The sequence below is a fragment of the Gymnodraco acuticeps genome, unplaced genomic scaffold (assembly GCF_902827175.1).
Source record: "Gymnodraco acuticeps unplaced genomic scaffold, fGymAcu1.1, whole genome shotgun sequence".
Classification (NCBI taxonomy): Eukaryota; Metazoa; Chordata; class Actinopteri; order Perciformes; family Bathydraconidae; genus Gymnodraco; species Gymnodraco acuticeps.
The window spans coordinates 4,055,341-4,068,343 of record NW_022991216.1 but is presented as its reverse complement, the minus strand read 5'-3'; the positions used below and the strand labels follow the sequence as shown (position 1 = coordinate 4,068,343).

General features: G+C 41.1%; 1 protein-coding gene across 1 annotated transcript; it reads left to right on the top strand.

Moving 5' to 3' along the window:
• Positions 1-120: 120 nt before the first annotated feature.
• Positions 121-6,271, top strand: cunh2orf42 (chromosome unknown C2orf42 homolog). The gene is made up of 8 exons (XM_034238981.1): positions 121-216; positions 1,329-2,466; positions 3,239-3,358; positions 3,936-4,040; positions 4,446-4,553; positions 4,801-4,901; positions 5,103-5,265; positions 5,340-6,271. The coding sequence occupies exons 2-8, from the start codon at positions 1,350-1,352 to the stop codon at positions 5,570-5,572; spliced, it is 1,947 nt and encodes a 648-aa protein (XP_034094872.1). The 5' UTR covers positions 121-216; positions 1,329-1,349; the 3' UTR covers positions 5,573-6,271.
• The last annotated feature ends 6,732 nt before the right edge of the window (positions 6,272-13,003 follow it).

Genomic DNA, 13,003 nt, shown 5'->3' with positions numbered 1-13,003 from the left:
TAAACTGAAGCATCCACCAATATGAACTACACCTCCCACAATGCAGCGCCTCAAGAGAGGCCGCCCCTTTTTTGACCACGTGATCGCCTCCGACCAATGGGGAGTGTCGTTACAGGCGCAATGCGGTTGTCGGGATGTAAGGAGCAATGGCGACGGTCGAGACGGATTTGGAGGCCAGAGTAGACCTGAATGTGACCAAACAGAAGCCGAACACAGGTAGTTTGAACATTTGCTCTAAAAACACTCACAGATAAATAACAGTGACACACAGGTGGTGTGTTAACAATGAGGTGGAGCACAGTTTAAAATATGCACGACACATTTGAAGCATTGCAAAGCATTTTAACTGACATTTTTCTGCGAAACTTAAGAAAGCAATGTGATTTGAAATAAGTTAAACATTGCAGTTTTAATTTTTGATATCTATTTTTCAACGGAACTTTACCAACACTGTATGGTACATGCATATCAATTCAATCAATACTGACATTATGCTTGTACTGTTATATACATATTCTACTCCGCCTGATTTCTTACTGATTCCCTATTTGTTCCTTCGGCTTCATTTAATTCCTCATGTTCATACCTGGATCACAGTGCCTTTGCATATAGCCTGTATATGTCTACAAGTAATTCAACTATTGGTTTTATTACATTTTGAATTACAATAGGTCTTCGCACACTTCGTGCTCAGGCCCTAACAAGCTTGGTAGTATTTCACCAACATTAATATTAGCATATTCAAGAAGTTTTACCATTTGTTATGTTGTTAACTACTACATCTACAAACAGATATAGGCCCATTGCTTTTACTGTGACCAGTTTTCAAGCTGGTCACAGCTGCAAGGCCTGCAAGTTATTTTATAGAGGAAGAACTTGCAGACTTCCTATATAAAAAGGAAGTCTGCAAGTTCAAGGCTATTTTAGTTAATGTCACAAAACTGAGTGACTCAGTAAGACAACAGGCCCATTTTAAAACCAGCTCTCAAGTTGATACAACTGTCAAAGAAGGTAAAGGTTGAAATAAAATATATTTTGGTATTTCATTATTTTTTACATTATGTATGATATGTGAAAAAGTGGATATTTTTTCGAATAAACTTAGTCCAGTGACATCATTTTTATGGTATGGATCCATTTTGTTATAATATCGTATTACATGCTAATTTCATATTTTTTTGTGAATTAATGTGTGTCATGTGATTTATGCGTTGTATATGAATAAATATACACACACACAAACCATTTTCCGTAAGGTCAATAGAGAACTTTAACTTCATTCTATCATATTCATGGCATGTATGTTTCTTTTTTCCCTCTTCATCCAGGTTAGAATCAATTTCCTTCCAATGGAGAGTTTGAAAATGGAAACAGAGGTGACAGTGTCCTCCTCAGTGAGCGTGGTCTCCTCCTCTGCTACCCAGACTACCATCTCTCAGGCCACCCTGGCATCGAAGCAGAGAGACGGCCGAAAACCCACAGCCACGACTCCCCCCTTCCTCTCCAACCTGGGGAGGGCCACGCTGCGGGGGATTCGCAAGTGTCCGCAGTGTGGCGTCTACAACGGCACCCGCGGGCTCAGCTGCAAGAACAAAGCCTGTGGGATTTCCCTCAGAAATGCTTCCACCAAGGCGGGCAGGAAAAGCAAGAAATGTGGAGTGGAGGTGGTGAAAGTGATAATAGACAGTGAGGAGAGTGTCGGGAAAGAGGGTGCAGGAGGAGTCCTGGGTGGCGGCTCAGGTGGAGGAGTCCAGGTGTTTTCAGTGAGTCACAAAGGAAGAGGAGCCACAGCGACGCAGCTGGGCTTTGTTGAACTCGTCCCCACGGATACGGCTATAGCTACAGGAGACGGTGCCACCCTGCTAACTCGCATCAACCTGGGGCGCTGCTTCTTGCCCTCATGCAGGCAGGGTCAAAGGTCAAATCAGGGCGAGACAGAATCAGCGGTGGCCGGTTCAAAACAGTCCTCCGACAGCCTCTGCGTCCACATTAAACAAGCGATTGAGTGTCAGAGTCGCGCAACACCACTGACCTTAAAGAGCTCCGTGCTGGAGGGGCTGCAGGCCTCCATTCAAGCCAAGGAGGAGCTGTGGAGGCTGGCCACGGAGTCTCCTGGCCCCCTGGTGCAGCGCGTGGCAAAAGACACCCTGGTGGTGAAGTGCCACACAGATTCCCAGCATCCTCTGGGGCTGCTGCATCTCACCGTAGGAGCAGGTGGACTGTCGGAGGTTAAGAGCGAGGGGAAGGGCAGAGAGCAGCAGCACACGGTGTGTCACTGCGCCTGTCAGCTCAGTAGCAGGAGAGGTAAACCTGGTGCTGATGGAGCAGGTGGAGCGTCCGCCAACTCTCTTCCTCCAGCTCCCAGCTCCCAGCCCTGCCTTCACTTCTACGCCTGTGTGTGTGCCTTTGCAAGCGACGAGAAACTGGCTACAGAGTTTGCTGCTTTCATCAACTACACCCCAAGTGGTACGGTAACTGACTGAGCCTGTTTTCTTCTGTCAGTTCAACATATTTAAAGGAATAGTTTGTAGGCAGGTGTCTGTAGAGTTGTATCGATGCAATGATCAGCAATTCATTCGTTGATACAAAGCAAAAGAGTTGATATAAACCCTATCCTAACCCATTACACTTGTGTGTCAACATTTCCTTCCAAGCAAGCCTTATCCCTAAACATTTAGCAGTGCTTAGTCATGAGAAATGTGGCACTATAGGTTCATTTTTATAGTTTTGTATGTCTGAAAGAGCCCAGTAATAAAATTGTCAAATCATATTTCAGTTGCAATTTGATATAAATCTAACTTATGTTAAAATGGGCGTATGATGTTGTTTGATATGCCTGGCAGACCCCACATTTAAATCAAATCAAATTTGTATTGTGTGATATTAGCAAATATCCCAATCTTGTCCAAAAAGTGGATTTAATATGGTACCGTAATGTGATTTTTACCCCGAGATAATTCACAGAAAAGTTCTCAAGGTAAAAATGTAAAGTGAATTCATCTCAAAGATGTTCCACAGAAAATCAAACATGTACTATTCTGTCTATCATTTGTTTGTTATTCGTCTGACAGACACAACCAGCCTAGCTTTTCCCCCTGTATCCAGTCTTTGTACCGAGCCAAACAAATTGGCTTTACTCTCTGCAAGAAAGAAGAAGATATATTTATATTCCTTTTCATTTGTTTTTGTTTAATATCGAATGTGCTTATAATGCTTTTCTCTTCTTTCTTCCTTTCAGGTGTGCAGCAGAACGCCACCAGTAGGCTCTTCAGTCTCAGTGAGAAGCCTCTGCAGCAGGTCGAACCCTTCATCTCTCACCACACAACAAAGAAGCTTCGCCTGGATGATTCTCTCTCTGGTGCTTCATCATAAAACCTTCTTTATATCATATTATCACTCATTAATGCAGGATGATTCTCCAAAGCATTTTTGTCTGAATCTTCTCTGTCTGTCCCATCCAACCTGCGTCTCTTTGATGTCCTGCCTCTGTGTAGCCCCCTCAGTGGCCTCTCTCTCTGGGTTGGGGATGGAGGCAGTGTCAGCCCCCGGCCTGAGGAAAGCCCCCGGTGCTGGGGGGCTGAAGGCTCCAGGTGCTGCCTCTCTGCACTTCCCCTCCCTGCTGCCTAAATGTGTTTGTTAAAGAACCTTACATCGTCTTAGACATCTGTCTCTATCTTCATCATCCCCCCGTCTAATCCTGCAGCACTAATCCTGATCTGCTATTGAAAAGAACAGGGTCGCACTGTAGAGGAGCATATTTTAACGTCTAATTCAAAAACATTGACAGGCCTTTTTAATGAAAGTTGACAGGCAAAAGCTCTCAAGTCTTTAAAACACTGAGTATCTGGTTGGTGAGCGGTCCACTGAGGAACAAAAAGAAGATAATGTATACGTGTTTGTTGTGATCTTCTAACCTGTGTGTCTTCATGTCTCAGGCAGTACGCAGGCTGTGGATGAGCGTACGGTGACCATGGGCTTCCAGCAGTGGCTGGCTAGCGTCACAGAGAGGATCCACCAGACCATGCACTACCAGTTTGATGGTAAAGATGAAGTATTATTAGCACGCTGCATGTTTATGGATCATTTCACCATGCAAATAGATAGTATATAAATTGCGTTAATTTGCTTTTCGCCAAGAGTTAGATGTGATGATGTCACTTTCATGGGTGAAGTCCCCTCCTTTCCAGTGGACTACCATGGGACCTCATTCGGGAACAATATCTTAATAAATCATGAAGTACACATATGATGTTTGTCAGTTTAAACGTTTATTTTGTAACTCAACAAAAGTTTCAGTTTGTCAAGTAGTCCTATAGTTTTTAACTTGCTTTAATCAACAATTATTTTGTTTATGCATGGCCCAAGTTAATCCTGTGAATCTCCGCTAAACAAATGGCTTTTTTCAGTTCTTTGCACACAGTAAAAAGTTGTTGTGTTTCCAACAGGGAAACCTCAGCCTCTGGTGTACCACGTCCCCCAGGAGTTCTTCAACGCTCTGCAGCATCGCCTGTCGCTGGGCTCCAAGAAGAGGAGGCTGCCCAACTTCACAACAGGTGACATTTATTATAAGAAAGCTATTTTTATCATACGTGGACCTCTACAGGTGCTGCAAGTGTGTGTACTGCATCCCATCCCAGCATCTTAAGAAAAAACACAGTGACAGAAATGAGTGCTGTAAAAGTTAATATTGCATTGCCTAGTATTTCAATTGTTTGTTTCTTTTACCTTCTACTTTACAACATCTAATATCTGAATATCAAGTATTGACTCTTTCTCTCTTCCTATCTGTGTGAATGTCAGCGTTTGTGAGGAATGATGGACTTCCTCTCGGCTCTTTCTCCAAGTACACCTGGCACATCACCAATCTCATGCAGGTCAAACGCATCTTTGACACCTCAGAGGTAAAAAATAGAACTTTCCTCCTCCTCTCTTTTTGTCCCCCTCGCTTTCCAATTTCATTGTTACTGTCTTAGCGAAACCTCTCTGATCTCTTGTTGTCCTGCTGCCAAAACCAGAGAAGATATGACATGCTAATATAATAGAAACATTCAAGTGTACAATCTTCTCACCTCTTTATTTCCCCATCACTCTCTGCCCATCAGCTGCCTCTGGAGCTCTCTCAGAGCTTTGTAAAAAATGCCGACAGCTCGTATTCACGTTTTCACTGCCCTGAGCCTCCGCCTGAACCAGAACTACCAGATGGATTCAGAACAGATCGGCCGCAGGCTATACGACCGATGGAGCTCCGAACCTTCCTCAAAGTTGGTGAGTTGCTTGTTTTCAGCCTTTTTATAATACCATGAAGCAAGCATTATATTTACACTGACAAATCTCTGCAGGACCAGCGGATCAGAAGGATGCCAGTCCGTTTGTGATCGAGTGGATCCCTGACGTTCTGCCTCGCTGTCAGATGGGGGAGCTCAGGATCAGCTTCGAATTTGGACACCAGCAGAGCGGCCAACAGGAGATCTGTGACAAAACGAGTGTGGCAGAGAAAGGAGGTCCTAATAAATCGGACTCAACCCAACCCAAACTCACAAAGGCTGCTGAAATCCTTCCGGTGGGTGTTTAGTGACAGTAATCAGTGTCAAACCTGCAATAATCCATTTAACCGCCTCTCTGGGTTTAAAGATATGGATTAATATGACTCATTGACTTATACAGCATCTAATAAATATATTATTCTGCAATGGATAATCAATTTGCTTCCTCCTACTCCCTTTCGGACACATATGATTTATTATTAATATGAAGACATTTTTTGTTTTTTTGTTGAATATACAAATATTACCATGAATGTGGATAAATACTGTATTATTACAATACGGTATTCTGTTTTTCACATTTGTTATTTTTTAATCTGTTCGAAATAAAGACTGAAAGAAAGAATTGCCATATGAAGGACAGTATGATATTTATCATTAGTGTTTTCAGACAATCTAGTCTGTTGTACACAACTCATCATAATGCCTTTTATACTGAATGCTAAGTATTCATTACATCAAACTCAAAGAAAAACAACAAAAAGGAAGAATATTTTGGGGAAAATGCCTTTTTGTTGAAACACAATATGACACAACAACCAGAAAGAAGAAAAATGTATACCTTGTATTTAAAACTAAGACATGTTAACGAACTTGATGAAAATGTTTCTTCCAATGGGAAAACACACATTCACTATTCCCTAACCTTTCCTAAAGGTTAACTGACCTGTATTTGTGTTCAAGATGTCTGTGTTTCAATGGAAAGCATAAAGGAAATAAAACACGTATTCATTGGATAAAATGTCTCTTTATTGGTAAATAAGCCTTGGCTGAACTTTGTTTGTAATGCTAAATAAAAAGTGTGTTTTTAGTAAAAGGCCGTGCACCATATTGATATATAATCTCAATCATTCATGATGCAAGACATAAACAAGTAGAAATGGTGTTTTGATTGAGCTTGGCTTGAGTTAGCCTAAGATCCCGATCACAGCGTCAAGTGCTCTGAGCGTGAGAATACAGCATTACGCATGCTCAAAGCTGATTGGGTGTTGCCCCACCGCTCAAATCTGATTGGCTGTTTGCCAATTACTGTTTTGCTGTTACAAAAAGTTAGTCACTGCCAGCAACACGTGGATTATACGTGATATTAATAACCTCAGGTTTACTAACCGCTGTACGCTGTTTTAAACACTATACTTCTGGTAAACTGATACGATTTGACGTGGAGTGATTCTCCTGGAGGAAATGCTAATGTTAAAGGAAGGCTCCAGTCATTAGATAGTTAATCAAAACTTCAGTATTTAGTGAAACATTATGTTTAAACCATACCCTGAAGAAAACAGCGATATTCCCCGGTAAATAATGATTTTATAGCTCTTTTTTTTATCAAAACCTGTATATTCCGTCAGGCTGCTGCCATTTTGGCCATTTTCAGTAGTCACATGATCCGAAAAACTAGGTCGTGACGTCATCTATGCGTTCACTTTGTAAACACACGAACAGCTCATTCGACGAAAACATGGCGGAGTATTTGAGTTCGGACTCGTCAGCCGAGGAAGAAGTTTAGAAAAATAAAGTCCAGGCGGACTTACTTTGAATTATCACTATAGGTATTCATTCCATCCAAATACAACTGTAAACAAAATAAAAAATATACTCTGTTATCCTCTTAGGCCCCACGGACCCGGTTCCGGGGCCGAAATCGCGTCATTTGCAGGAAACAACGTCTAAGGAACCTTAATATTTAATAAACTATGAATATTTTATATCCATATAACGGGAAAAAACTAATTTAACTGATCTTTTTCATTTTTTTCTTCAAAAAAAACACACAATGCTAACAGTGAGCCTCTGAATTAGCCCCGAGCGAAAAATGCTAACCTATTACTGCACCGAAAATCACTCCTAGCTCCCTTATTACTTATCCTAGCTGCACATCCAACACATCGTTTATGATCGTAAAGACACAGAATCTAACGGTGCCCACCTCAACACTGAAAGATACAAACTCGCGACGTTATCAACAAAAACGTACATCAAAACAAGTGGCGCTAGGTACTAACATGCGCTAGGCTAACATGGCTTACCTTGGTCTTTGTCTGGTCTAAACTGGTCTTCAATGGCATTACAACGATAAAAACGATGATGTAGTTAATCTATAGGTTAATATCCAATGTGACTGTGTCCCCTTTGAAATGTTCTGATAATCTATAAGCAATACAACTGCAATTCCGTTATCTGCTGTCCACTCTGTGCTCCGTGCGTCTGGTCCTGCAATTCCTTCAATTGAATTACTCTGCTGTGTAATGTGCTTACGCTGGCTGGCATTGGCAGTGCACTGCATCTCCATTAAGTAATGGTTGATTAATAAATCCCATTTTATGTTTCATCATACTCTCAGAGTAGTCGTCCGGAAACTTCAAATGTTCGCTGCATACATGCGCCTGTGGATCTTTTGGTTCGGGCCGAGCACATTTCGCTAGCCACTGCCTCCGAACGTACTTCCTACGCTTACCCGTTGGCAATAGATGGAACCGAGCATTCCGTGGATTGTTCCTATCCGAATTGTGGCAATGTTTCGCGATACAATGAGGCATATTTCAATATAATTGTGAGAGTAACTAGAGTAAACAACATGAACAAAGCACATACGTCAATTTGTCCTCGACACCAAACGCATAGTTCACGTCACTTCCGGTAAAATAAGTCATGTGACTCGTCAAAATGGCGCCGCCCTCAGGGTTGATGTTATTTCGGTAATTAATCAGCTTAAAATCACTGATAACGTCATTGGATTAAAAAAATAATAAAAAAGACTGGCAGAGACTGGTCTGTTTTATCGGATGATAATTATTTAAAAATGCGTGTCATGAGGATTGCCTCCCTTTAACGTTTGCTAGCTTTTCAGAGAAAATGTATTTTATTTGCTTCCCATGTGTTTTATACTTGGAGGGGATGTAATTTACCATGGATGTATAAAGATGTTACCCGGTCCAAAAAAGACTTTCAGGAACTGAAGCATGTTTCTGCAAGGATGAATTCAAATATAAGCAGCAGGAAAACGAGCTCATCGGATGGGCGGCTAGCCCCGATTGACAGCCCATACACAGGCGGAGAACAGGTATGTGCAAAGTCTGATTAAATCACCTGTTTTCAGTTAATTATCTCAAATTGTTATTCTCAAATCAAATCAAAAGCTTTTATTGTCATTGTACAGAATACAACGAGATTTATAGTCACTGCTCCAGCGAGTGCTTTAAAAACAGACATATTAAAACACAGATTAAAAGGTCTGACCGTTTCGACCAGCGAGTAGTGCACACAGCTTCGGATGGTCATGTAGATGACCAGGGGCCTATACTACGAAGCTGGTTCAACCTAACCTGGATATGTTTGAGTTAGCCGGTTGGCCTAATCCAAAACATACGCGCTGTCGCTAAACTGTACTACGACGCTGGTTATCAAGTGGATCGCTCAAGCCAGCCGTTTCCTATCTAGTTAGGTGCGCGTTCACATGAAAGGGGTGGTATCTGGAGCATTCGACCAATCACAAACATGGAGAAGCGCACTGACAGCGCAGCGTCATACTTCCTGAATGAAAAGTGAACTTTAATACTAGTCAAATATGAAGAAGTTAAACTTTAAACATCCATGACTTAAACACTTTATCCAGGATAAAAGCCACATAGCTGCACCTGCAAGGTGAATACAGCTGGTAAAAGAAAAAGTGTTTGAATGCGTACATTAACAGGTTTATGATATCACTGCCCCGTCTAAAACACGATCTGACTTTAATTACATTTGTCTCGAGTGTTTCGTCAACTTAATGTGTTGCTTAAAATAATACTTCTGCATACAGTATGTGACACTGTAAGTGTTGCACTGCCAGATACGGCTCAAGAAGCTGACTCAGATAAGGAGATATATGATACATTATGATGTGATATGATGTGATATGAATGATAATGGGACACATCGACGTCTGCACTCAGTGTACTTATGTTGTGGCAGATATTTCAGTAAGCTTTCTTAACGCTAATGTTATAATAGTCAGATTGCTCTGAAGATGGGAGATGATATTCTATTCATTTTCACGTTCACACAGTCGGTGATTTTTGCCGGCCGTCTTTCCTGCAATGGCAGTTTTTCTGTTTCCTTTCTCCTGTAATATGACTTGATCGCTTTAAACTCCGCACACTGAGCTCTGATTGGTCAGCAGGCGGTGCTTTCACTGAGTTGATCTCTTAGCCTGCAACCTAACCTGGTCCCGACCAGGGGCCTATACTACGAATCTAGTTCAACCTATCCTGGATATGTTTTGAGTTATCCAGTTGACTTAATCCAAAACGAAGCCGCTCTCGCTAAACTGTCCTACAACGCTGGCTATCAACTCGTTCGCTCAAGCCAGCCGTTTCCTATCTAGTTAGGTGCGCGTTCACATAAAAGGGGTGGTATCTGGAGCATTCGACCAATCACAAACATGGAGAAGCGTACTGACAGCGCAGCGTCATACTTCCTGAATGAAAAGTCAACTATAATATTAGTCAAATATGAAGAAGTTAAACTTTAAACATCCATGACTTAAACACTTTATCCAGGATAAAAGCCACATAGCTGCACCTGCAAGGTGAATACAGCTGGTAACAGAACAAGTGTTTGAATGCGTACATTAGCAGGTTTATGATATCCAGGGTTCTTACACCTTTTCCAAAGTCAAATTCAAGCACTTTTCAAGCATTTTCAAGGTGCATTTTCCAGCTTTTCAAGCATCTTACAGCTGTTGTAAATTACATATTTATATACACATACTCAAATGATTATTTCCCTACCTCACATTAAATCAGATGTTCTTTATGCTATAAACAACCAAATGTGTGTTTCGTGATAGCCTTCTACATGAGGATGAAAAATTAAAGAAAAGAAAACTAAGTTTAATATTTCAAAATGAGTGACCTGTACGTAGACTGGGCCTCCCATATAACCTGGCTGAGCCAATATAAAACAATCAGAAAAATAACTTTTCAATACATTATTGATTACTATTTTTGAGGTACTTTTAGGTTGGCAGTAAACATAAGTCAGAGGTAAATGGTGTACTTTTACTCCACTGCATGTATTTAATACCTTTAGTTACTTTACAGATGTGGATGAATGATGGGAAATATAATCAAGTGTTGAATCAGACTTTAGTTCCACCTGGAGTAAATCCACCAGCTACCCTGCAGTATACAAAGTCATTCAGACTAGCTGCACCTTTACCAGCTTTGAGAACACTTTCATGATCAATCATTATAAAACACATCATATATATTATTCTGAAATGGACCAATCTGCACAACGACTACTTTTACTGTCGCTACTTTAACTATATTTTGATGAGAATACTTTACTCAAGTACAAGATCTGAGTACTTCTACTTTAACTCAAGTACAAGATCTGAGTACTTCTACTTTAACTCAAGTACAAGATCTGAGTACTTCTACTTTAACTCAAGTACAAGATCTGAGTACTTCTACTTGTAATCAAGTACAAGACCTGAGTACTTCTACTTTTACTCAAGTACAAGACCTGAGTACTTCTACTTTTACTCAAGTACAAGACCTGAGTACTTCTACTTTTACTCAATAACAAGATCTGAGTACTTCTACTTAAGTACAAGATCTGAGTACTTCTACTTTTACTGAAGTACAAGATCTGAGTACTTCTACTTTTACTGAAGTACAAGATCTGAGTACTTCTACTTTTACTGAAGTACAAGATCATCTGAGTACTTGTACTTTTACTCAAGTACAAGATCTGAGTACTTATTCCACCTCTGGTTGTGTATTAGCCTGAATTGTAGCCACAAAATCACACAGAGCTGCATAAAAATAGACTCACAATGGTAACAAGTGGAAAATAATATTTACAAATGTGTACAATGATTTGTACTAGGTAATTTTGACTGCTCAAGACACCTGACTTATACATCTTCAAATGAAGACTGTGTTCATTCTACAATTACATGGGATTAAAGCAAAATGTAGTTTTACTTGTATAAATGTAAAAAAATGTGTCTTCGGGTCAATGTGACTGATTTCGATAGATCAAGTCACATTTGGTTTAGGCACGAAACATACTACCAGTAGAAATACATTACTTTCAAAATCACTCTGTGTCGAATCAATAGATTATATTTTGTGACTATAACAAGAAATGCCGTGAGTGCTTCATCCTCTGAACACCACACGATGGCAACTGTAACGCACATAACATAGGTACGCTCCTCTGAAATGATTGTCCCCTGCAATTATTATTATCCCTCAATCGAGTTCGCTAATCAGCTAGCTAACGTTAGCTTCAACAAACGTAACATGCAACGTTAGCCTAATCTAAAATGCTTTACTACGGCGTACCTTTCATGTGGCTCGTCAGCGCAGACTCTCGCATCGTTATTTTTGCAAACTTTGCAGGAGGCTACTCGTGGGCTTGACTGACCCTCGTCTTAGCCATGGCTTGTATTTGTCTTCTGCTAGCCAACGCTCGTTGAAACGGCAACCTCCTGGCACACAGTCATCTATCACTCTCATCAGAATGCCCAGGTCACACGCAACACAAACACTTGCAGGTCGCGCGCATAGCGCGGGAAGGCCGCAGCGGAGCTGTTTTATGTAGAAGCGAAGCAATTCTTTTATTTTAATCTAAAAAGCGAACTATTCAGTCAGACAGCAATTTATTGTAAAAGTAAAGCATTTACATTTCCAAGCACTTTATCTCAATTTCAAGCACCATTCCCAAAATTCAAGCACTTTCCCAACCTTGAAAACACCACGTCAAATTTCAAGCATTTTCAAGGATTTCAAGCACCCGTACGAACCCTGGATATCACTGCCCCGTCCAAGACACGAGTGGATCTGACTTTAATTGCATTTGACTCGAGTGTTTCGTCAACTTAATGTGTTGCTTAAAATAATACTTATGCATACAGTATGTGACACTGTGAGGGTTGCACGGCCAGATACGGCTCAGCTGACTCAGATAAGGAAATATTCTTTCACACACACATACGGGTATTGGGCCGAGGGCGACACCGTACTTCCGGTATCCGCCGTTTTACGCGAGGTGCAAGCAGGCAGCCGTACACCGTCTAGGTGTTGCTAAGCTTCCTGTACTGAATATCATAGTCTATTGCCTTAATCAATATCTAGTCAACTCTAAAATACCACATATATGCAATGGCATGATAATATTATTGTGACAAGTGGGGTATTCACCTGGTGTTTCTAGAAATTAGACGTAGATGCAGCCAAAATCGACGAAGGCCACTTTCGAGGGTCGTTTTTCCATACATCTGCAGGCAGTCTGTAAGGGCAATCCGACAACCCATACAGCTCTAGTTTACGCTGGTAACGACCTAGAGCACACCCCTCAAGTCCAGAGATGTAATCTGAAGACATGCAGCGATTTCTTCGGTCGTTAATTCAGAAAAAAAACCTAGTGCGCTCTGCCTGGCTACGTTAGCTAACTGTTTATATTTGCAC

Coding starts and splice junctions, on each gene's coding strand:
- cunh2orf42 (XM_034238981.1), top strand. CDS start 1,350: ATGGAGAGTTTGAAAATGGAAACAGAGGTGACAGTGTCCTCCTCAGTG. Junction 4,041..4,445: donor CATGCACTACCAGTTTGATG/GTAAAGATGAAG, acceptor TGTTTCCAACAG/GGAAACCTCAGCCTCTGGTG. Junction 5,266..5,339: donor CCGAACCTTCCTCAAAGTTG/GTGAGTTGCTTG, acceptor AAATCTCTGCAG/GACCAGCGGATCAGAAGGAT.